Raw genomic sequence first — 23,381 nt, 5'->3', positions numbered from 1 at the left:
CATTAGGCATCTCCCTTCCCCACTGCTGGGAGAGCACATCCTGAGTTGGGTCTGGGGCTCTAGCAAATCCCTTTGACTCTCTCTCCAGATCTGTATCCCTTATTAAACCTGCTTTTCATCATTGTGAGGAGGAATGCTTCCACAGTATGTTCAAAATGAAAGCTGTTTTTAAATTATTATTATAAGTATACACAAACTATGAAATTGATTTGCACAAGCTCTTAATTACTGGTTTTAGTTGTCTGTGATTCTCTGCAAGTTCCATTAATCCTTCTCTTGTAACAGTCATAATCAGTCTCCTACTATGAACAATTTCTCAGTTGACAGTATGATACTCTCTCTAAAATTATACCTACAAGGGAGTTCTAAGACAATTGGTAGTTATTATATACCAGCCAAAGTGACATTTTAAAAGCTAAGCTAACACACCAGCATCACCATCCTGGAGATTTTACAAAGATAAATTAAAGAGCTGATAATGAAACACTAACATTTATAGTACAACTCTCATGGAAATATATAAATACATATCATTTGGCTGTATTTACTGGTTTGAAAAGTGGTCTCCCACAGTTGATTACCCAGATTTCCTTTCAACACACAGACTATTGTCCAGCAAAACAAAACTTGAAACTATTCTTTCAGTACCAACCCTTCAACGTGTAAAAGAAGAAAAATGATGGGGATATTTTTGAAAGAATTTTCAGTGGACATATTTCTATTTGAAAGTTTCACGCTGAATAAAGTTCTAACATTCCTTATTTTAAGACACAAAAGTACCACCAGTTAGATCACATAATACAAAGGAAGCATCTCTTTCTTACCTCGGAACTTCTTGGGAGGGTTGGCGAGGTCCCCTGCCTCTGGGTGCACCACACATCTGTCATCCACTAGCCTGGAAGGAAAAGCATGTTCGCATGTTGACATCGTCATATTCACAAAGCGCCGACTGCACGTGGAGACCGCATAAATATTTACAGAGTTTTAATACCGTTCTTCACTCAGAAATGTTTGAAGAGTCATGGATTTGTAAAAAGATTTGGTTACAAGGACATGAATTAAATCAGGGTTTATGAAATACAAAATTAAGAAACATTGTTAAGTGGTAGGAAACTGGTTAGAGAAATCATGATATAGACAAACCACGGAACACTGTAGAGCTAGTTACAATTCTATTTTTTAAATGCACTGGCCTGCAAAACATGTATAATATGTTGTGAAAATAAGTGGGAACCAATCAATAAGATATTGTATACATTTAAACACACACACACACACACACACACACACACACACACACACACCCCTCTACACAGACACATATGATGAGGACTGGAACAGAGACACCAAAACATTAACAGTGGTCAGACTGCCCATAGTTTTTATGTTCTTGTGTGTGTGCGTGTGTGTTGTTTTGTTTTGTTTTTTTTGTTTGTTTTTTTTTTGTTTTTTTTTTTTTAATTTTTATTTATTTATTTATGGCTGTGTTGGGTCTTTGTTTCTGTGCGAGGGCTTTCTCTAGTTGTGGCAAGCGGGGGCCACTCTTCATCGCGGTGCGCAGGCCTCTCACTATCGCGGCCTCTCTTGTTGCGGAACACAGGCTCCAGACGCGCAGGCTCAGTAATTGTGGCTCACGGGCGTAGTTGCTCCGTGGCATGTGGGATCTTCCTAGACCAGGGCTCGAACCCGTGTCCCCTGCATTGGCAGGCAGATTCTCAACCACTGCGCCACCAGGGAAGCCCTGTTTTGTTTTTATAAGGAATGTGTAAGCTTATGAGATCAGGCTTACAGAATGACCACTCATCCTGTGTTCAACCCTGGCTCGGTCACTTCCCAGCCAGGTGACTTTGAGCCTCCTTCTTTACACCTGCAAAACAAGGATAAGAGTACCCACCCCACAGCATTGTTAGGAGGATTAAATGATTTAATATCTGTAAAGTACCTAGTACAGTTGCTGGCATAGAGTAAGCCCTTATACAAGTGCTTAATAGATGAATAAAATCAGGGACTTTCCCTGACTTATTCCTCACCATACTGTCTGCCTCTAGAAAGGTGCCTACCACATAGTGAGTATTTAGCAAACATTACTCAAATGAATAAAGTACCTATCTAGTTACAAAAACACGCCCCTATTAAAATATTCACGAGAAGCCAATTTCTAGGACAATTCCGAGAGAAGCTGAATCTCTGACCTGAGAGCCAGGAGGTGTGAATCTCCTGCAGAGAGTAATATCTAACTAGCAAAAGACTCACTGATGTTCATTTTTTCCATTGACTAAGTGATGGAAGTAACAGGGGTTTTCTCCAGAATATTGTGACAATGCATGTGAATTAGTTCCAAATTTGTGAGCTCATTTGAAGAGAGATGCCCCAGTTGTGACTTTGGTTTTTTAAAAAAAAAAACATATTAATCGGATTCACTAGTATGCATTCACTCCAGCACAAAGTAAACCCCGATTCGTGACCAACTGTCCCCTTGAACTAGGATGATTAAACAAATCAAGATGAAACTTTTGGTTCTTGGTTTATCTGATTACAAAAGCAGACACTTCCTAAATCACTGGATTTTTCTATGAGATCCAATTTCCACAAAACAAAAATGCTAATTTGATCAAGCAATATGGCTCTTTCTTTGATTTTTTTAATATACTTCATTCACACTGGCTTACTAAAATGTGGTTTTACAGGAGCTGCCAAGCATGCAAGAAATTCCTTTTAAGAGTCTTTAAAATTGTTTTCTTAGAAACAGGAAGTCACATTGGGTCAAGAGAAAGCAAACCCAAACCTCCACAATATCCGACTTCAGGCTGTAACACTGAACGTGAAAGGCAGAGTCCTGAGAATGTCACAACGTAATATTTAAATTTTAAAAACTGCTGTGAGGGAAAGGTCAGCTTTTCTAATTAGTTAGGACAAGTTAAGAATTCAAAACATAATAATAAAAAAAAAAAAAAACAGGAGCACAACAACAGGGGTGCGGAGGGGCAAAGGGGAGAGATTCCCGCACGGAGGATCGGTGGCGACCTGCACTCACCAGCCCGAGAGGCTTGTCTGCTAACCCGCCGGGGCGGGCGGGGCTGGGAGCTGAGGCTCGGGTTTCGGTCGGATCCCAGGGAGAGGACTGGGGTTGGCGGCGTGAACACAGCCTGTAGGGGTTAGTGCACCACGGCTGGCCAGGAGGGAGTCCGGGGAAAAGTCTGGACCTGCCCAAGAGGCAAGACACTTTTTCTTGCCTCTTTGTTTACTGGTGCTCGAGGAGAGGGGATTAAGAGCGCTGCTTAAAGGAGCTCCAGAGACGGCCGCAAGCCACGGCTAACAGCACGGACCCCAGAGACGGGCATGAGACGCTAGGGCTGCTGCCGCCGCCACCAAGAAGGCGGTGTGCAAGCACAGGTCACTATCAACACCGCCCCTCCCGGGAGCCTGTGCAGCCCGCCACCGCCAGAGTCCCGGGATCCAGGGACAACTTCCCGGGAAGAACGCACGGCGCGCCTCAGGGTGGTGCAACGTCACGCCGGCCTCTGCCGCCGCATGCTCCATGCTCGCCCAGCATCCGTACCCCTCCCTCCCCGCCGGGCTGAGTGAGCCGGAGCCCCCGAATCAGCGGCTCCTTTAACCCCGTCCTGTCTGAGCGAAGAACAGACGCCCTCCAACGACCTACAAGCAGAGGCGGGGCCAAATCCAAAGCTGAGCCCCGGGAGCTGTGCGAACAAACAAGAGAAAGGGAAATCTCTCCCAGCAGCCTCACGAGCAGCGGATTAAATCTCCACAATCAACTTGATGTACCTGCATCTGTGGAATACCTGAATAGAAAACAAATCATCCCAAATTGAGGAGGTGGAATTGAGAGAAAGATTTATTACTTTTTCCCCTTTTCTTCTTTTTGTGAGTGTGTATGTGTATTTTTCTGTGTGAGATTTTCTCTGTATAGCTTTGCTTTCACCATTTGTCCTAGGGTTCTATCCATCCAGGGTTTTTTTTTTTTTTGTATTTTTTTAATTAAAAAAAATTTTTTTCTTGATAATTATTTTTTATTTTAATAACTTTATTTTATCTTACTTTGTTTTATTTTCTTTTATCTTCTTTCTTTCTTTCTACTTTTTCTCCCTTTTATTCTGAGCCGTGTGGATGAAAGGCTGTTGGTGCTGCAGCCAAGAGTCAGTGCTGTGCCTCTGAGGTGGGAAAGCCAACTTCAGGACCCTGGTCCACGAGAGACCTCCCAGCTCCACGTAATATCAAACGGCGAAAATCTCCCAGAGATCTCCATCTCAACACCAGCACCCAGCTTCACTCAACGACCAGCAAGCTACAGTGCTGGACACCCTATGCCAAACAACTAGCAAGACAGGAACACAACCCCACCCATTAGCAGAGAGGATGCCTAAAATCATAATAAGTCCACAGACACCCCAAAACACACCACCAGACGTGGACCTGCCCACCAGAAAGACAAGATCCAGCCTCATCCACCAAAACACAGGCACTAGTCCCCTCCACCAGGAAGCCTACACAACCCACTGAACCAACCTTAGCCACTGGGGACAGACACCAAAAACAACGGGAACTACGAACCTGCAGCCTGCAAAAAGGAGACCCCAAACACAGTAACATAAGCAAAATGAGAAGACAAAAGAACACACAGCAGGTGAAGGAGCAAGATAAAAACCCACCAGACCTAACAAATGACGAGGAAACAAGCAGTCTACATGAAAAAGAATTCAGAATAATGATAGCAAAGATCATCCAAAATCTTGGAAGTAGAATAGACAAAATGCAAGAAACATTTAACAAGGACCTAGAAGAACTAAAGATGAAACAAGCAACGATGAACAACACAATGAATGAAATTAAAAATACTCTAGATGGGATCAATAGCAGAATAACTGAGGCAGAAGAACGTGGAAGATAAAATAGTGGAAATAACTACTGCAGAACAGAATAAAGAAAAAAGAATGAAGAGAACTGAGGACAATCTCAGAGACCTCTGGGACAACATTAAAGGCACCAACAGTCGAATTATAGGGGTTCCAGAAGAAGAAGAGAAAAAGAAAGGGACTGAGAAAATACTTGAAGAGATTATAGTTGAAAACTTCCCTAATATGGGAAAGGAAATAGTTAATCAAGTCCAGTAAGCACAGAGAGTCCCATAAAGGATAAATCCAAGGAGAAACATGCCAAGACACATATTAATCAAACTGTCAAAAATTAAATACAAAGAAAATATACTAAAAGCAGCAAGGGAAAAACAACAAATAACACACAAGGGAATCCCCATAATGTTAACAGCTGATCTTTCAGCAGAAACTCTGCAAGCCAGAAGGGACTGTCAGGACATATTTAAAGTGATGAAGGAGAAAAACCTAAAACCAAGATTACTCTACCAAGCAAGGATCTCATTCAGAATTGATGGAGAAATTAAAACCTTTACAGACAAGCAAAAGCTGAGAGACTTCAGCACCACCAAACCAGCTTTACAACAAATGCTAAAGGAACTTCTCTAGGCAAGAAACACAAGAGAAGGAAAAGATCTACAATAACAAACCCAAAACAATTAAGAAAATGGGAATAGGAACATACATATCGATAATTACCTTAAATGTAAATGGATTAAATGCTCTCACCAAAAGACACAGACTGGCTGAATGGATACAAAAACAAGACCCATATATATGCTGTGTAAAAGAGACCCACTTCAGACACAGAGACACATACAGACTGAAACTGAGGGGATGGAAAAAGATATTCCATGCAAATGGAAATCAAAAGAAAGCTGGAGCAGCAATTCTCATATCAGACAAAATAGACTTTATTTTAAAGACTATTAGAAGAGACAAAGAAGGACACTACATAATGATCAAGGGATTGATGCAAGAAAAAGACATAACAATTATAAATATTTATGCACCAACATATGAGCACCGTTTTCAAAACATAAGGCAAATACTAACAGCCATAAAAGGGGAAATCGACAGTAAAACAGTCATAGTAGGGGACTTTAACACCCCACTTTCACCAATGGACAGATCATCCAAAATGAAAATAAATAAGGAAACACAAGCTTTAAATGATACATTAAACAAGATGGACCTAATTCATATTTATAGGACATTCCATCCAAAAACAACAGAATACACATTTTTCTCAAGTGCTCATGGAATATTCTCCAGGATAGATCATATCTTGGGTCACAAATCAAGCCTTGGTAAATTTAAGAAAATTGAAATTGTATCAAGTATCTTTTCTGACCACAATGCTATGAGACTAGATATCAATTACAGGAAAAGATCTGTAAAAATACAAACACATGGAGGCTAAACAATACACTACTTAATAACGAAGTGATCACTGAAGAAATCAAAGAGGAAATAAAAAAATACCTAGAAACAAATGACAATACAGACACGACAACCCAAAACCTATGGGATGCAGCAAAAGCAGTTCTAAGAGGGAAGTTTATAGCAATACAATCCTACCTTAAGAAACAGGAAACATCTCGAATAAACAACCTAACCTTGCACCTAAAGCAATTAGAGAAAGAAGAACAAAAAAACCCCAAAGTTAGCAGAAGGAAAGAAATCATAAAGATCAGATCAGAAATAAATGAAAAAGAAATAAAGGAAACGATAGCAAAGATCAATAAAACTAAAAGCTGGTTCTTTGAGAAGATAAACAAAATTGATAAACCATTAGCCAGACTCATCAAGAAAAAAAGGAAGAAGAATCAAATCAACAGAATTAGAAATGAAAAAGCAGAAGTAACAACTGGCACTGCAGAAATACAAAGGATGATGAGAGATTACTACAAGCAACTCTATGCCAATAAAATGGACATCCTGGAAGAAATGGACAAATTCTTAGAAATGCACAACCTGCCAAGACTGAATCAGGAAGAAATAGAAAATATGACCAGACCAATCACAAGCACTGAAATTGAACCTCTGATTAAAAATCTTCCAACAAACAAAAGCCCAGGACCAGATGTCTTCACAGGCGAATTTAATCAAACATTTAGAGAAGAGCTAACACCTATCCTTCTCAAACTCTTCCAAAATATAGCAGAGGGAGGAACACTCCCAAACTCATTCTACGAGGCCACCATCACCCTGATACCAAAACCAGACAAGGATGTCACAAAGAAAGAAAACTACAGGCCATTATCACTGATGAACATAGATGCAAAAATCCTCAACAAAATACTAGCAAACAGAATCCAACAGCACATTAAAAGGATCATACACCATGATCAAGTGGGGTTTATTCCAGGAATGCAAGGATTCTTCAATATACGCAAATCAATCAATGTGATACACCATATTAACAAACTGAAGGAGAAAAACCATATGGTCATCTCAATAGATGCAGAGAAAGCTTTCGACAAAATTCAACACCCATTTATGATAAAAACCCTCCAGAAAGTAGGCATAGAGGGAACTTACCTCAACATAATAAAGGCCATATATGACAAACCCACAGCCAATATCGTCCTCAATGGTGAAAAACTGAAAGCATTTCCACTAAGATCAGAAACAAGACAAGGTTGCCCACTCTCACCAATCTTATTCAACATAGATTTGGAAGTTTTAGCCACAGCAATCAGAGAACAAAAGGAAATAAAAGGAATCCAAATCGGAAAAGAACATGTAAAGCTGTCACTGTTTGCAGATGACATGATACTATACATAGAGAATCCTAAAGATGCTACCAAAAAACTACTAGAGCTAATCAATGAATTTGGTAAAGTAGCAGGATACAAAATTAATGCACAGAAATCTCTTGCATTCCTATACACTAATGATGAAGAATCTGAAAGTGAAATCCAGAAAACACTCCCATTTACCATTGCAACAAAAAGAATAAAATATCTAGGACTAAACTTACCTAAGGAGACAAAAGACCTGTACGCAGAAAATTATAAGACACTGATGAAAGAAATTAAAGATGATACAAATAGATGGAGAGATATACCATGTTCTTGGATTGGAAGAATCAATATTGTGAAAATGACTCTACTACCCAAAGCAATCTACAGATTCAATGCAATCCCTATCAAACTACCACTGGCATTTTTCACAGAACTAGAACAAAAAATTTCACAATTTGTATGGAAACACAAAAGACCCCAAATAGCCAAAGCAAGCTTGAGAACGAAAAATGGAGCTGGAGGAATCAGGCTCCCTGACTTCAGACTATACTACAAAGCTACAGTAATCAAGAGAGTATGGTACTGGCACAAAAACAGAAATATAGATCAATGGAACAGGATAGAGAGCCCAGAGAAAAACCCACGCACATATGGTCACCTTATCTTTGATAAAGGAGGCAGGAATGTACAGTGGAGAAAGGACAGCCTCTTCAATAAGTGGTGCTGGGAAAACTGGAAAGGTACATGTAAAAGTATGAGATTAGAACTCTCCCTAACAACACACACAAAAATAAGCTCAAAATGGATTAAAGACCTAAATGTAAGGCCTGAAACTATCAAACTCTTAGAGAAAAACTTAGAACACTCTATGACATAAATCACAGCAAGATCCTTTTCGACCCATCTCCTAGAGAAATGAAAATAAAAACAAAAATAAACAAATGGGACCTAATGAAACTTCAAAGCTTTTGCACAGCAAAGGAAACCATAAACAAGACCAAAAGACAACCCTCAGAATGGGAGAAAATATTTGCAAATGAAGCAACTGACAAAGGATTAATCTCCAAAATTTACAAGCAGCTCATGCAGCTCAATATCAAAAAAAAAAAACCCAATCCAAAAATCGGCAGAAGACCTAAATAGACATTTCTCCAAAGAAGATATACAGACTGCGAACAAACACATGAAAGAATGCTCAACATCATTAATAATTAGAGAAATGCAAATCAAAACTACAATGAGATATCATCTCACACCAGTCAGAATGGCCATCATCAAAAAATTTAGAAACAATAAATGCTGGAGAGGGTGTGGAGAAAAGGGAACACTCTTGCACTGCTGGTGGGAATGTGAATTGGTACAGCCACTATGGAGAACAGTATGGAGGTTCCTTAAAAAACTACAAATAGAACTACCATATGACCCAGCAATCCCACTACTGGGCATATACCCTGAGAAAACCATAATTCATAAAGAGTCATGTGGGCTTCCCTGGTGGCACAGTGGTTGAGAGTCTGCCTGCCAATGCAGGGGACACGGGTTTGTGCCCCGGTTCAGGAGGATCCCAGACGCCGCGGAGCGGCTAGGCCCGTGAGCCATGGCCGCTGAGCCTGCGCATCCAGAGCCTGTGCTCCTCAACGGGAGAGGCCACAACAGTGAGAGGTCCGCATACCGCAAAAAAAAAAAAAAAAAGAGTCATGTATCAAAATGTTCATTGCAGCTCTATTTACAATAGCCAGGACATGGAAGCAACCTAAGTGTCCATCATCGGATGAATGGATAAAGATGTGGCACATATATACAATGGAATATTACTCAGCCATAAAAAGAAACAAAGCTGAGTTATTTGTAGTGAGGTGGATGGACCTAGAGTCTGTCATACAGAGTGAAGTAAGTCAGAAAGAGAAACACAAATACCATATGCCAACACATATATATGGAATCTAAGAAAAAAAAATGTCATGAAGAACCTAGGGGTAAGACGGGAATAAAGACACAGACCTACTAGAGAATGGACTTGAGGATATGGGGAGGGGGAAGGGTAAGCTGCGACACAGTGAGAGAGTGGCATGGACATATATACAGTACCAAACGTAAGGTAGATAGCTAGTGGGAAGCAGCCGCATAGCACAGGGAGATCAGATCGCTGCTTTGTGACCACCTAGAGGGATGGGATAGGGAGGGTGGGAGGGAGGGAGACGCAAGAGGGAGAGAGATGGGAACATATGTATATGTATAACTGATTCACTTTGTTATAAAGCAGAAACTAACACACCATTGTAAAGCAATTATACTCCAATAAAGATGTAAAAAAAAGAAAATAAAAACACATGGTCTCATTTAGAGCGCATAAAAATTATATTAAAAGCGGCATGGGTATTTTACTTATTCTTAGTGCCTGCCAATCCCACAGAAATGTAGGCTCCCCTAGAATGCCCCGTAGAGTCCTCACCTGCATGGGCTAGCCAACAAGAGGAATGGGAAAAACTAAAGCCATCAATCAGGTCACAGTGCATTTATGTAAACACTTATGCCTATCCTCAAATATCTGATAGCCCAGATAAAAACACAGTAATTAAGAGTGACTTCAGTTCTAAGAATCTGTCCTATCCCTTATAAACAAAGGTCTGTGAAAATTACAAAGAAAATCATCTCATGATGCAGACTTAAAGAAGTGGAGCTGAGTTTAGAGAGAATGGAAGAAAGGGAAGGTTAGGATTAAATGGGTGAGAAAAGAAACAAGGAGTGTGAATCTGTTATAAAAACATATATGATCACTGATGCTAAATGTCAAACAGGATTTTACTGCACAACTTCTACAATATCTACAAGAGCATCTTCTTGAATACCTCCAGGGCCAGAGTATTCACCACTTACCATCTTTCTGCCAGTACTAAATTAGAAATCTGTTGTATAGGTCTTTTTCCCATCCCAGTACTTACATTTTCTTATGACCGCTTGCTTAATTGTCTGATCTTCCAATAAATTGTAACTCCATGAAGTCAGAAACTAAATCCAACTTGTTTACCATTATATCCTTGGCATCTACTAGAATGAGTTATAGTAGCCACTTAATAAACATTTGTTAAATAAATCAATGAAAAAATGAGACTTGCTTTCCCAAATATCTTTCCCTTTTTGATCTCAGTTCTTTCTTCTGGAACGACATAGACTAAGTTTTCTTTTTCTGGAATGAACAAGACTATTTCTCTCCAGTTCTTCCTCATATGGATATTTACCAAGGAACTCAACATCCTTTCATACACCCAAGTGTCAACATCCCCCTTAAATGTGATCCTGGAAGCTATTCACATGAGTCCAGATGTGCCCCCAACAAGTGCAGGGGTCAGGGGACCGTTACCTCCTTCTTTCTGACACTAAGCTTACAGTTATGCAACCTAAGATTGCAGTAGCTTCCGTGGCAGTCAAGCCCACCTCTGACATTCATTGGGCTTATAGCTAAACAATTCCAGGTTTTTTCGTGTGTGCTACTGATAAGCCAGGCTTTCCCATCCACCACTGGGGCAGTTAACTTTTACAACTTAGAAATAAGAATTGACAATTGAATAGGGACAAATATAAAGATCAACCTTTGGCCTAAGAACAGAAATCCTCTGAAAACCATCTATTCCATCCCTAAGTCATTTAAATACCCTCTCATGATTACTGCCCATTTTTCTCACTGATAAACAGTGTTTCCCAAATTCGGCTCATTGGCTGAATCATATATATATAGGAGGTAATAATAATAAGTTTCTTTGGTCCAGAACTAACAAACCAAAATTTCTGGGGATAAGGTCTAAGAATCTGTATTTTTTAAAGGCTCTCCAAACCTTCTTGAATGGATTAGGAGTACCTGCTCTCCCAGAGTACCCAAGGCTCTCCTCTATAAGACAACTTATCACACTCCATCAAGATTTCTTATATAAGCATATTTCACTAGCACCAAAAATTATAAGTTCCAAGAGTCAGTGCATTTCTGTTCTGCTCACCATAATATGCCCAAATCTAAGTATTAGGCCTCAAACATGGAAGATGCTAAATAATTATTAATTGAGTGAATGACTGAGTCACTTTTTGAATAAGTGAGTAAATCAATCATGGTATTTTTGGTAGATCACAAAAACATTACAAAAAACTGGAACTAACAAATGGTTACCTAATAGTAGATGGAAGAAAGGGTAGGAAATATTCCCCATCCAGACATGTCTCAGAAAGTTATCAAAAATGTCAAATCCTGAGAAGGGCCAAGATAGCCTGCTCTAAATAACAATATCTTATATAGCACCTTTCAACCCAATCTATCCGTGCACTTTAATGGGCTAAATTAAATGCAGCTAATGGGCTGCATTTATTTTCCCCAGTCTGAATCAGCAACTAAGCCAAACAGGCAATTCTAGCGATAGCTTTAAATTCTCAATCTGTCACTGAAACTCAACTAACATAAAATCTGTGTTCCTTCATATCTATCTTTTCTTCATAAGGTCATAGCTGTAAATTATTTGGTCACTGCAATTGACAAGAAAAAAATCATTCAACAATTAGACCTTCCAAGGTATCTATAAGGAGATTTATTAGCTCCTTTGAAGATTTCATACATAAATATAAATCAAAAATATACGTGAATCAAATTTTAACTGGACAGATATGCCCCCTAGAGAAATCTTGCAAATGTGCATATGGAGACATGTACAAGAGTGATAGCAAACACTGGAAAAACCCAAATGTCCATCAGTAATAGTAGCATGGATAAATAAATTATGACAAATGAATAATTTCATACAAAAGATAACTATTTTTTAATAGATAGCTAGTGGGAAGTAGCCGCATAGCACAGGGAGATCAGCTCAGTGCTTTGTGTCCTCCTAGAAGGGTGGGATAGGGAGGGTGGGAGGGAGATGCAAGAGGGTGGGGATATATGTATACGTATAGCTGATTCACTTTGTTGTACAGCAGAAACTAACACAACATTGTAAAGCAATTATACTCCAATTATACTCCAATTTTTTTTTAATTTTAAAACTTTACTTCTCTAAAACTATGGTTATCATGCTTTGTACACAACAGCACATTTACTAGATAATACTCATTCCAGAATCACTGTCTAAACCAAACAAATAAATGGGGGTATATGGGCACATATGGCATATGACACACAGTTTTAAAATAATTTTCAGAGCCAGAATTGGTAAGTTGGGCAGAAAAGCAGTAAATCAAAATCTTTATATGGATACATGAAAATTATATGCAAACTAGAAAACGAGCATATGTTTTAAATAAATCAGGTTAGATTTAATCAGGTACTACAATGAATGGAAATTGATTATATTCCTTTTGATTCCAAATTTCCACTTTATTGGAAAGTCTAGTAACCATTACAGCTTCTAGCTGAGAGACAAGAGGACAGACAGTCCTTTAACATCCAATAAAGATGTTAAAAAGAAAGATAACTATTTTTTAAAGTGAATAAATTGCAGCTGCATGCAACAGCACTGAAAATCTCACAGACATAAAGTTGAGCTAAGAAAAAAAGGAAGTCCCAAATGTTATATAATTCCATTTATATAGACAGCATAAGTAGGCAAAACTAAACAGCATATATTTTAGGAACACACATGGAGTGTAAATAAATTATTGTATAAAAATACATGGCTTTCAGATTTTTAAGTAGATTTCCAAAAGAAAGCAAATTATTCTTTGGTCTCCAGTCTTGCGTTATTCCACCAACTACAAAGAAAATGTCATGAAATAGGTAAAATATGCTCGTCATATATTTTTCCTCGTGAAGCCATGAATGGTATTTCTACCTTGAATACTTTTTAAAAGTAAGTGTGTTATCTTCCTGATATATGCCTACCACATATTTCTGATATTTGTACAATTAAGTGATATAATTCATTTCTAATACTGATACAATGACACTGAAGCATATTTAATAAAATGAATTTGAGGGGAGAGAGAAGGTGGGGAATCCACATTGGGTATTATTAAAAATTACTGGTAAGAAAGGGGGCTAATATTGTGGCTAGGTTCATAAGTAGGGTGGAATTGCCTTTACAGCACTTTCAGGACTGTCACAAATCACTTTATCCCTAACTCTGGGATTTTTACCCTGCTGGCCATATGAATTTCTCCCTTAGCTGCAATCTTCTGACTTCTTAGCAAAACTGTCCATCCACCGCACACAACCCTACCACCCACCATCACCACAACCCTGGCACATCAGTCAAGCCTCTCCTTCACCTTCATCTAGAAGTAGTACTAGAGTAGAAGAAAAAAAAAAAAAAAACTTGAGCTCTCTAATCCTTGGTCTGCCATTCCATAACCAGCTGTGTTTATGCTAGCCACTTAACCTCTCTGTGCCTCATTTTCTAAATGGGGCAGCTGTGATCTCACAAATTCCTTCTATTTCTGTGTTTTTTTTCATTTCTCTGATCCTGTATTATAATCAAGTTTGGCTTGTGGTATCATCTTCCAACAGCAAATTCGGACTTTATAATATTTTATACATTGTAGTTTGAAAGTCTACCTGTTTCGAATCAATTTTTTTAAGTGTATTCATTATTTTATCATTCCAAGCAAAGGGCTGGTATGTGATTTTTGTTCCATTCATTCACCATAGTGACCATAGTCTTAGAACACAGTATTTTAGTATCTTAAGTTCTTGCCATTTAGTAATAGGGACCTTTTTTTACTGACCAGTACTCAAGCTGCCTAAGTAAGGAGCCAACCTCCAGGTCTGTAGATTCTTGTTTGTAAGCCAATTAATCTGTCTCATAATTCAGAGCAACTTAACAGGAAATGCTAGGTTCTACAAATGTCCAGTTCCATACCATAGGTCTGATAGGTCCTGTGGACACACCCCTGCACAAGGCCATAAACAATTCTAATCACACAAAGAGGTAAGTAATTTCATTGTAAAACTTTCTGCCAAAAAGTGTTCTAACTTGTAAATGCAAAACAGATGCAACACAGAAAATTCACTAATAGCTGTACTCGTATTTTGCCTATGATGACAAGTAGAGTTTTGCCATCGGAAATATGAGATTTTTAAAAGTTAAACCAATAAAGTTTAATATTATCATCTCTTTTTAGATTTCTTATTTCAATAATATATATTTATTAGAACAAATATTTTAAGTTTAAATATTAAAAGTATATTTAATTCCATGTGCAAGGTTTTCAACCATGCACAGGTTTGTTGCTGCTAATATTTCTAAAATTGGTTCCTTCCAAAGCTGAAATTGTGCTTGCTCTTAGGTATTTAAAATGCTTCCAGTTGTTCTTCCCTGAAAGATAAAATTAATCTAAACCACATATAAATTACAGAATAAACACTAAATTTTCAAGTACTACTAAATGGAAACCCCTAAAAATAATGAATGAACCCTTACGCTTAAATTTTTTGATCAGTGTTATCGTCTAGACCAAATGACTCAAAGACCTGTAAACAAAATGGGTATCATGAGGACTACAAACGGAATGCTGTCACTCACATGTTAACTTCTTTAGAAATCACCGCAAGAAGCCATCATTTTGTGAAACAATTTTTTTATTTTATTTATTTATTTATTTATTTATACAGCAGGTTCTTATTAGTTATCTATTTTATACATATTAGTGTATATATGTCAATCCCAATCTCCCAATTCATACCACCACCACTACCATCACCACCACCCCTCTTTCCCCCCTTGGTGTCCACAATTTTTTCCATACATTTGCATCTGTATTATATTCAGAGTATGGATGCTAGTGAAACTTGGGGGAAAAAAGTTACATATTGCCTTTCAAAGAGAAGCATGTATATCTGACCATGACTTCAGAAAGGATTTGCCTGTATATTTTGAAAGCTTAAAGTCCTAATCCAGCCAAAAAAAGCAATCTGATTTTTTCTTCTAGGATTTTCCTTCTCCATCTAATAACTTCCTTTCCTTGATCCTCTCTACCCTGCCTGCTCAACTTCTTTGAACCCAATACTATTGCAAGTCAGTATGTGCAGCATTTTGTTCTAGCTGGTCCATTACTGTTCTCATGAAAGTCAAAGCATTTGTAAAGTGTCTTTCTCAGTATATGAATGGGCATCTATACTAGTTGAGATCAATTATTTAGTGATGGCTAAGGTGACCTTAACTACTACCAGTTCTCAATTATCTGCAGAGAGCTAGAAAATCAATGACACTGGTAAAAGTGACACACTAGGCAAAGTTCAAGTCCAGAACTTTGCTACTACTACTACTACCACCACCAGACTGTCATTCCTATCTGAGTTTTTGCCACATGGTTGGCACTAACTTTCTCAGGAAAAAAGTCTATAAAATGGGGAACTCACCTAGGTACACTCTCTTATTCCAAGAATAGACACCTCCCTGGCCCCAGGTTTCTGCCTGGCTTTGGTCACTTCCTCACATTTCCACATAGTTGTTTTTTATATTTTGTCCAGAATTTATAGTAGTTACACTGAAGATTAAGTTCAAGAAACATGAGTTCAAATATTTTACAAATTACGAATAAGACAATGCAACAAGCTGCTATGCATGTATCAGCAAAAACAATAAACATATTGTTAATTAGCAACTAAAAATATAACTATTATGAATGTTTAAAGACATTAAAGATAATTTTCTTAAAAGAGCAAAGAGTAAGAGCCCATCAAAAATGGGCAGACAGGGGCATCCCTGGTGGCGCAGTGGTTGCGAGTCCGCCTGCCGATGCAGGGGATGCGGGTTCGTGCCCCAGTCTGGGAAGATCCCACATGCCGCGGAGCGGCTGGGCCCGTGAGCCATGGCCGCTGAGCCTGCGCGTCCGGAGCCTGTGCTCCGCAACGGGAGAGGCCACAGCAGTGAGAAGCCCGCGTACCGCAAAAAAAAAAAAAAAAAAAAAAAGGGCAGACAGGGCTTCCCTGGTGGCGCAGTGGTTGAGAGTACGCCTGCCGATGCAGGGGACACGGGTTCGTGCCCCGGTCCGGGAGGATCCCACATGCCGCGGAGCGGCTGGGCCCGTGAGCCATGGCCGCTGAGCCTGCGCGTCCGGAGCCTGTGCTCCGCAACAGGAGAGGCCACAACAGTGAGAGGCCCGCATACCGCAAAAAAAAAAAAAAAAATGGGCAGACAGATTTGATAAAGAATTTCTAGAAATGAAAACTAATTGTTTAAGTAGGTGGGTTTAAGACAGTAAATTTGACACAACTAATTAATAATCTCTAGAGCCCGCGAGCCACAACTACTGAAGCCCACGTGCCTAGAGCCCGTGCTCCGCAACAAGAGAAGCCCCCGCCCACCGCAACTTGAGAAAGCCCGCATGCAGCAACGAAGACCCAACGCAACCAAAAATTAATTAATTAATTAATTTTTTAAAAAAAGAAATGGGAAGGAAAAAACTGTTAAACATGTGAATAAATTTATTTGTTTGTTTGTTTGTTTGTTTTCGGTACGCGGGCCTCTCACTGCTGTGGCCTCTCCCGTTGTGGAGCACAGGCTCCGGACGCGCAGGCTCAGCGGCCACGGCTCACGGGCCCAGCCGCTCCGCGGCATGTGGGATCCTCCCGGACCGGAGCACGAACCCGCGTCCCCTGCATCGGCAGGCAGACTCTCAACCACTGCGCCACCAGGGAAGCCCCGTGTGAATAAATTTAAATAAATGTTGTTGGTATAAAAGAATAATAATGACTACCGTGAGTCTTTAAACATACAGCACTACATACCAGACATCTGCATATAAGTAGAAAGGGAGTGATCAGAGTTAAATAGTTCCATGGCTCTGAACTGTACAGGAAGGAGTTAAAATATCAATTAACTTTATACTTTGCTGAGTGTACAAAGTATAATTTTAAAAGAAAATACTGAAACAACAGAAATAGTATATAAATACAAAGCCAATAGAGAAAGATGAATGGAACAAGAAGAAAAATAAGAAAAACTTCAGTCGATCCAAAAAGAATTAAGAGATAAGAAAAATCAGGGGAAATCATGATTAATATAAAGGCACAAAGTAAGAGGGTAGGAATAAGTCAATATTAATCATAATATATTTAATTTTTAACATCACTTCAAAGCCAGATTTAAAGGAAAAAAAAAAAGAGATTTCCAGACTGGATGAAAAAATCCAACCGTATGGTATAGACTAGAGCCATACCTATAACATATGGACAGAAAAAAGCACAACAAAGAAATACTGATCAAAAGAAAGTTATGTTAGCAGTGATAATGTCACAAAAATAGACTTTAAGGCAAAAAAAAAAACATTATTCAGGACAAATAAGGCCATTAAATATAAGTGTTTCAGTTCCCTAAGAATATATAACAATTCTAAATTTAAATGTAACAGCCTCAAATTATACAAAACAAAATTTATAGAACTACAAGGAGAAACTAACAAAGACATTATCAGAATAGGAGATTTCAACACACTTCTCAATTACTGATAGTGCAAACAGACAAAATGTAGTAAGGATACATGCTTTGAAACCCATAATTAACAAGCCTGATCTAACGGACATATATAAAACATATAACTTCTTATGGAAATGTATAAAACTCAACAGCTGGAGAAAATATTTTCTTTTTGAGCATATACAGAACATTAATACACCAGTTCCCTCAATTCTTTTCAGATTATATGGTTTCCTTATCCCTACCATATTTCTAAAATATAGCTTAAATTCACCAGGTTTTAAGAAATTCTCTTGGCTCACAATGCACTTATGTTTAGCTTAAAACCCCATACTCATCCATCCTCTAGAGGCTTAGGGTCTCCTTCTATGATCCCACCATATTTGATATACACCCTTTCAAGCTGTTATCTACTGTATGATACCTTTAGCTCTATGTCTCTAATAAACAGTGAGCTCCTTGGGGGACTGCAGCAGTATATTATTAATCTTTATATTCTCAATACCTAGCACAGTGACTGGCATGTAGTCAGTACATAAAAATAATTGTTGAGGGGCTTCCCTGGTGGCGCAGTGGTTGAGAGTCTGCCTGCCGATGAAGGGGACACGGGTTCGTGCCCCGGTCTGGGAAGATCCCACATGCCGCGGAGCGGCTGGGCCCGTGAGCCATGGACGCTGAGCCTGCGCGTCCGGAGCCTGTTGCTCCGCAACGGGAGAGGCCACAACAGTGAGAGGCCCGCGTACCGCAAAAAAAAATTTAAATAAATAAATAAATAAATAATTGTTGAATGAATGAACTTACATACTTCAATGGACCACAAAGGTAAAGCAAACAAATCGCAAAAGACAAAATGAGGCTGATGAAGATGCAGCAGGAAGAACATAGGAAGAAAAGATGAATTAAGTACATAATAATGATAAGACTGTTCCTCCCTGGCTCATGCCCTCAGCAAGCCATAAAGTAACATTTAACTGTATATTCTAGAAGTGAATGGCTAAAAGAGACCTCAAAAAATAATCCAGTCAGTAGGAGCTCCTAGGCAGAACAGAACATAATTTAGCCAGAAACATTTCTTTCCTTTGAAATCGCCAGAGTACAATGCAATTGGCGATTAGTTTTATAGCTGTAAGGACCTGCCTTTTCCCTATTCTTTTAAGTAAGCTATCTTCTTCAAAAAGAGATGAATATGAGAACCAAATACCACTTCCTGGCTAATTAGACACAAAAGAGAAACATACCTAGGAGGAAACAGTTGGCAAGAGAAGTTCCCCGGCCAGAAAAACTTCTGGCAACTATAGACCAATTTCCACAATTAGTAGCCCAAGAAACTGGACTTTTTTTTCCAGGAAATTGGAAGGTATAAAAGTTACCTCATTAAAGCTACAAGCAGATGACTCTGAGTCAGTAAGAACTGGGACATTTCTAAGATCTACCAGAAAAGGGGAGAGGTAAAAACTCTTGTTAAAAAACAAAACAAAACAAAAAAACTTCACACTCTCACATAATTCCCTCAGAGACATAGCTTCCAACATTTAATTAACAGTGGCTAAATGTGTATAAGTATGGGTTTAAAAACACAGATGTAATTCTAAAGTCACACCTATAATTGGTATGGATGGAATCAATGGGCATAAAACCCTCTTTTAAGTCATTTCTGTGCACAAAGAGAATAATCCCAGATGTATTTGTGTTATTGGCAAGGGTCTAATTGTAGCTGAAATGACAATATATACCCTCTTCTGCAGTGTTTTAATTAAGGAACAGAGCCCTCTCTTTCTGGGATGAAGTGAATGAATCCTTACCTGAAAATAAGGAAGCAACACACATGATCTCTAAAAGCAGAGCCAACTGAGGGTAAAATCAAAGGTAAACAAAAACAAGCAGAAAAGTCTGATAACTGAAAAGAGCCGCACATATATATACTAAATTAAATTATTTCTCTTGCTTCCAGATTGGGCAAAATTTTTTTCCAACCCCTGGAAAAAGCAGAAATAGTACTACTATCAAAGTAGAATTTGTAATCAATCCTAGGTAATGAGTATATCTATTGATATAAATGCAAGGATCCTCTTAGCTCAAATCCCTAATCCTTCAGACAGTGATCATCAAACCACAAATAAATATTCCCAAAGAGACATATTGGCTTCTACTAGATTAGGACAAAAATGGGATAGGGCTTCCCTGGTGGCGCAGCGATTGAGAGTCTGCCTGCCGATGCAGGGGACACAGGTTGGTGCCCCAGTCCAGGAAGATCCCACATGCCACAGAGCAGCTGGGCCCATGAGCCATGGCCGTTGAGCCTGCGTGTCCGGAGCCTGTGCTCCACAACGGGAGAGGCCACAACAGTGAGAGGCCCGTGTACCACAAAAAAAAAAAAAAAAAAAAAGGATTAATATAAATTTAACAATACACGTTTCCTTTTAAGATTCTAGTATCACAACTGTATCTACTCCATATAAATGTGTGATGTTGGGAAGTTATTTCTCCGGCCTACCTATAAAATTGCGATAACTCTAGTACTAACTTCATAGAGCTGGTTTGAAAAACAACTGATTTGATAATGCAAAATGCCCAGGACCAAGTTAACATTCAATAAAGGTTAGCCATCTTCATCATCAATGTTATTTATTATAAATGCCCAGCACAAAGTACATTCTCAATAATTATTAGGGTTCATCACTGTTATCTATTATTACCACTTAATTGTTGAAAGAAGTTCAGCAGTAAGGTAATCATTTCAGAAAAAATGAATTGAAATCTCTTCATGAGGAAATTCATTCATTCGACAAACACTGACTGCACAGCTATGATGTGCCAGGCATTGTTCTAAGAGCAAACAAAACCAACACTCCGGCAGGGAGCAATAGGAAGGAGACAAGAAACAATAAACATAATAAATCCATAAATTACATAGTGTGCTAAGGGATAAGTGCTATCTAAAAAAAAAGGAAACATGAAACATAGCAAAAGACATAAAGGAGGTGAGGGAGCTACCTAAGAGAACTGCATTCCAGGCAGAAGGAACAGCCAGTGCAAAGACCCTACGGTGGGAGCATGTTTGCAGTGCTTGAGCGCGTGCAAGGAAGCCAATACAGCTGACGGGAGTGAGAAGAAGATGAGCGACTGGAAAAGAGGTCAGAAAAGCCAAGGAATGGAAGGCCAGATCCTACAGGACCTCCTACGTATAGTAATGACTCTGGCTTTTAGTGTGCATGAGATAGTATGCACCCCTGAAAAGGCTTGGAGCAGAGAAAAGTCAACATGATCTGGCTTCTATGTAAAAAGCTCCCTCTGTTTTGCTGAGCTGAGAATAGTCAGGGAGACAGAGGTAAGGAGCTCACTGTGGAAATGAGCACAGGAACCCAGGTGAGAAAAGTGAGGGTCCATATGTGTCTCATGCAAACTATCAATATCCTAACGAAGAAGAAGAGAAGGAAACGTCAGGAGAGATGTGACTAGCTATTGTCTCTTTAAGGGCCATTATATTGGTTTTCAGGTAGAATTTTACACATTATTTATAACTAATATCAGTATAATATATATATTTACCATAGAGCAGTTAGTGTTGTAGCAGCAATTAGAGTTGTAGCAATATAGTATTTACCATAAATAAGTACTTCAGAATCAAAAAACCAGACAATGTCTGACACAGAGTAAATACTTAATAATCATTTACTTAATTCTGTAAATTAACTTATTCAACTTCTTGGTGGAAAATGTTCTTCAAACATGATTTTTAATAGGAAAAAATCTGATTTAGACCTGCTGCTCAGGAAGCACACTGTTAAACACTGTTGCATGCTGTTACACATTAATTTACATTTGCTCATCCTTTCATAAAACACAGACAACTGGCACACTAGATTCCAACTGAGTCTCTACACTAAGAGTCTCAGGGAAAAAAAAAGTCTAAAGGTGTGGGAAAATTCCAAATAAGTTCATATTTACTTACTAAACATGAAAAGAAGTTCAGGAGGAGGATCCAAACATATTAAAAATCTAAGTTTTAAAAGTTAGCACTGCATCAAGGATTTAATAGTCTCCTGCTCAGCATGGGTTCACAATGAACCAAACAGAAAATTAAGAACATTATGCATTTCAAAATTAAACCATCTTAACTTATCAAAATATATCTTAAGATTTTAAATGCATTTGAATCTTCCTCAACAAGTTATTCTCAAACTTGCATGATAATTATAGAAAGAAAACATTCCTCTTCTCCTTAAAAAAAATGCATTCTTGGAAAGTCAATATTGAACAAAATATATGTCAAAGAAAGAATCATTGAAATTATAACTGAAGCAACTTAAATGTCCATCGACAGATGAATGGATAAAGAAGATGTAGTACATATATACAATGGAATACTACTCAGCCATAAAAAAGAATGAAATAATGCCATCTGCAGGACATGGATGGACCTAGAGTTGTCATATTGAGTGAAGTAAGTCGGACAGAGAAAGGCAAACATTGTATGATATCACTTCTATGTGGAGTCTAAAAGAAAATGGTACAAATGAACTTATTTACAAAACAGAAGTAGAGTCACAGATGTAGAAAACAAACTTACGGTTACCAAGGGTGAAAAGGGAGGAGGGATAAATTGGGAGATTGGGATTGACACATACACACGACTATGTATAAAATAGATGACTAATAAGGACCTACTGTAGAGCACAGGAAACGCTACGCAATACCTTATATGGGAAAAGAATCTAAAAAAGAATGGATATATGTATATGTACAACTGATTCACTTTGCTGTACACCAGAAACTAACACAACATTGTAACTCAACTATACTCCAATAAAAATTAATTTCAAAAAAGAAATTATAATTGAAATAAATATATAGAATAGTATTTCAAACAATACCCTCATATTCTAAAGCATTTCCCTCCCCACCCAGAGCCAACCTGCACTGGTTCCATTTGTGAGCCCTGCCAAGCACAGTGTGTTCAACACAGGCTGATACCCTTCTGGAGGCACCAGAGGGCCAATAAGAAGTCAAAGCTAGAACACGATGTCACGTACCGCGAAATCCAAATCACTGCCTCTGCAATCTGAAGACAGAAGCTCTCTCTGATTTATAACAGTTTTCACAAGGTTCCTGTTAATGCTCGCCTAGTTAATGTTGGTATTTATTCTCTTCATTCTTAAAAATTCTGCAAGAAAGATAGGAGTCTTTCCTCTGAGGACGTAAGTGCGTTTGTTGATATCATCCAGAAAATCAGTTGCTCAGTAAGGGACCCATTGACATCCTACGACCACAATATCAACCTTAGATTGAACTAATTATATATAATAGGTGCTTCAGACATATGTTACTTTTTATTCTGCCACTTACCC

General features: G+C 38.6%; 1 protein-coding gene across 2 annotated transcripts in view; it reads right to left on the bottom strand.

The window, feature by feature from the left end:
• Positions 1-23,381, bottom strand: part of ITPR2 (inositol 1,4,5-trisphosphate receptor type 2) — a gene marked incomplete at its 3' end in the record, with an annotated part of 533,638 nt that overhangs the window by 485,304 nt on the left and 24,953 nt on the right. For both annotated transcript variants that reach the window (XM_079715959.1, XM_079715960.1), the window contains exon 2: positions 825-895. In XM_079715959.1, the coding sequence (XP_079572085.1) occupies positions 825-895 (71 nt within the window). The remainder of the gene's footprint in view (positions 1-824; positions 896-23,381) is intronic.

Source organism: Hyperoodon ampullatus (genome assembly GCF_949752795.1).
Source record: "Hyperoodon ampullatus genome assembly, chromosome: 11".
Classification (NCBI taxonomy): domain Eukaryota; kingdom Metazoa; phylum Chordata; class Mammalia; order Artiodactyla; family Ziphiidae; genus Hyperoodon; species Hyperoodon ampullatus.
Note: the sequence above shows the minus strand (reverse complement) of the source record. Positions and strands in the feature narration are given on the sequence as shown.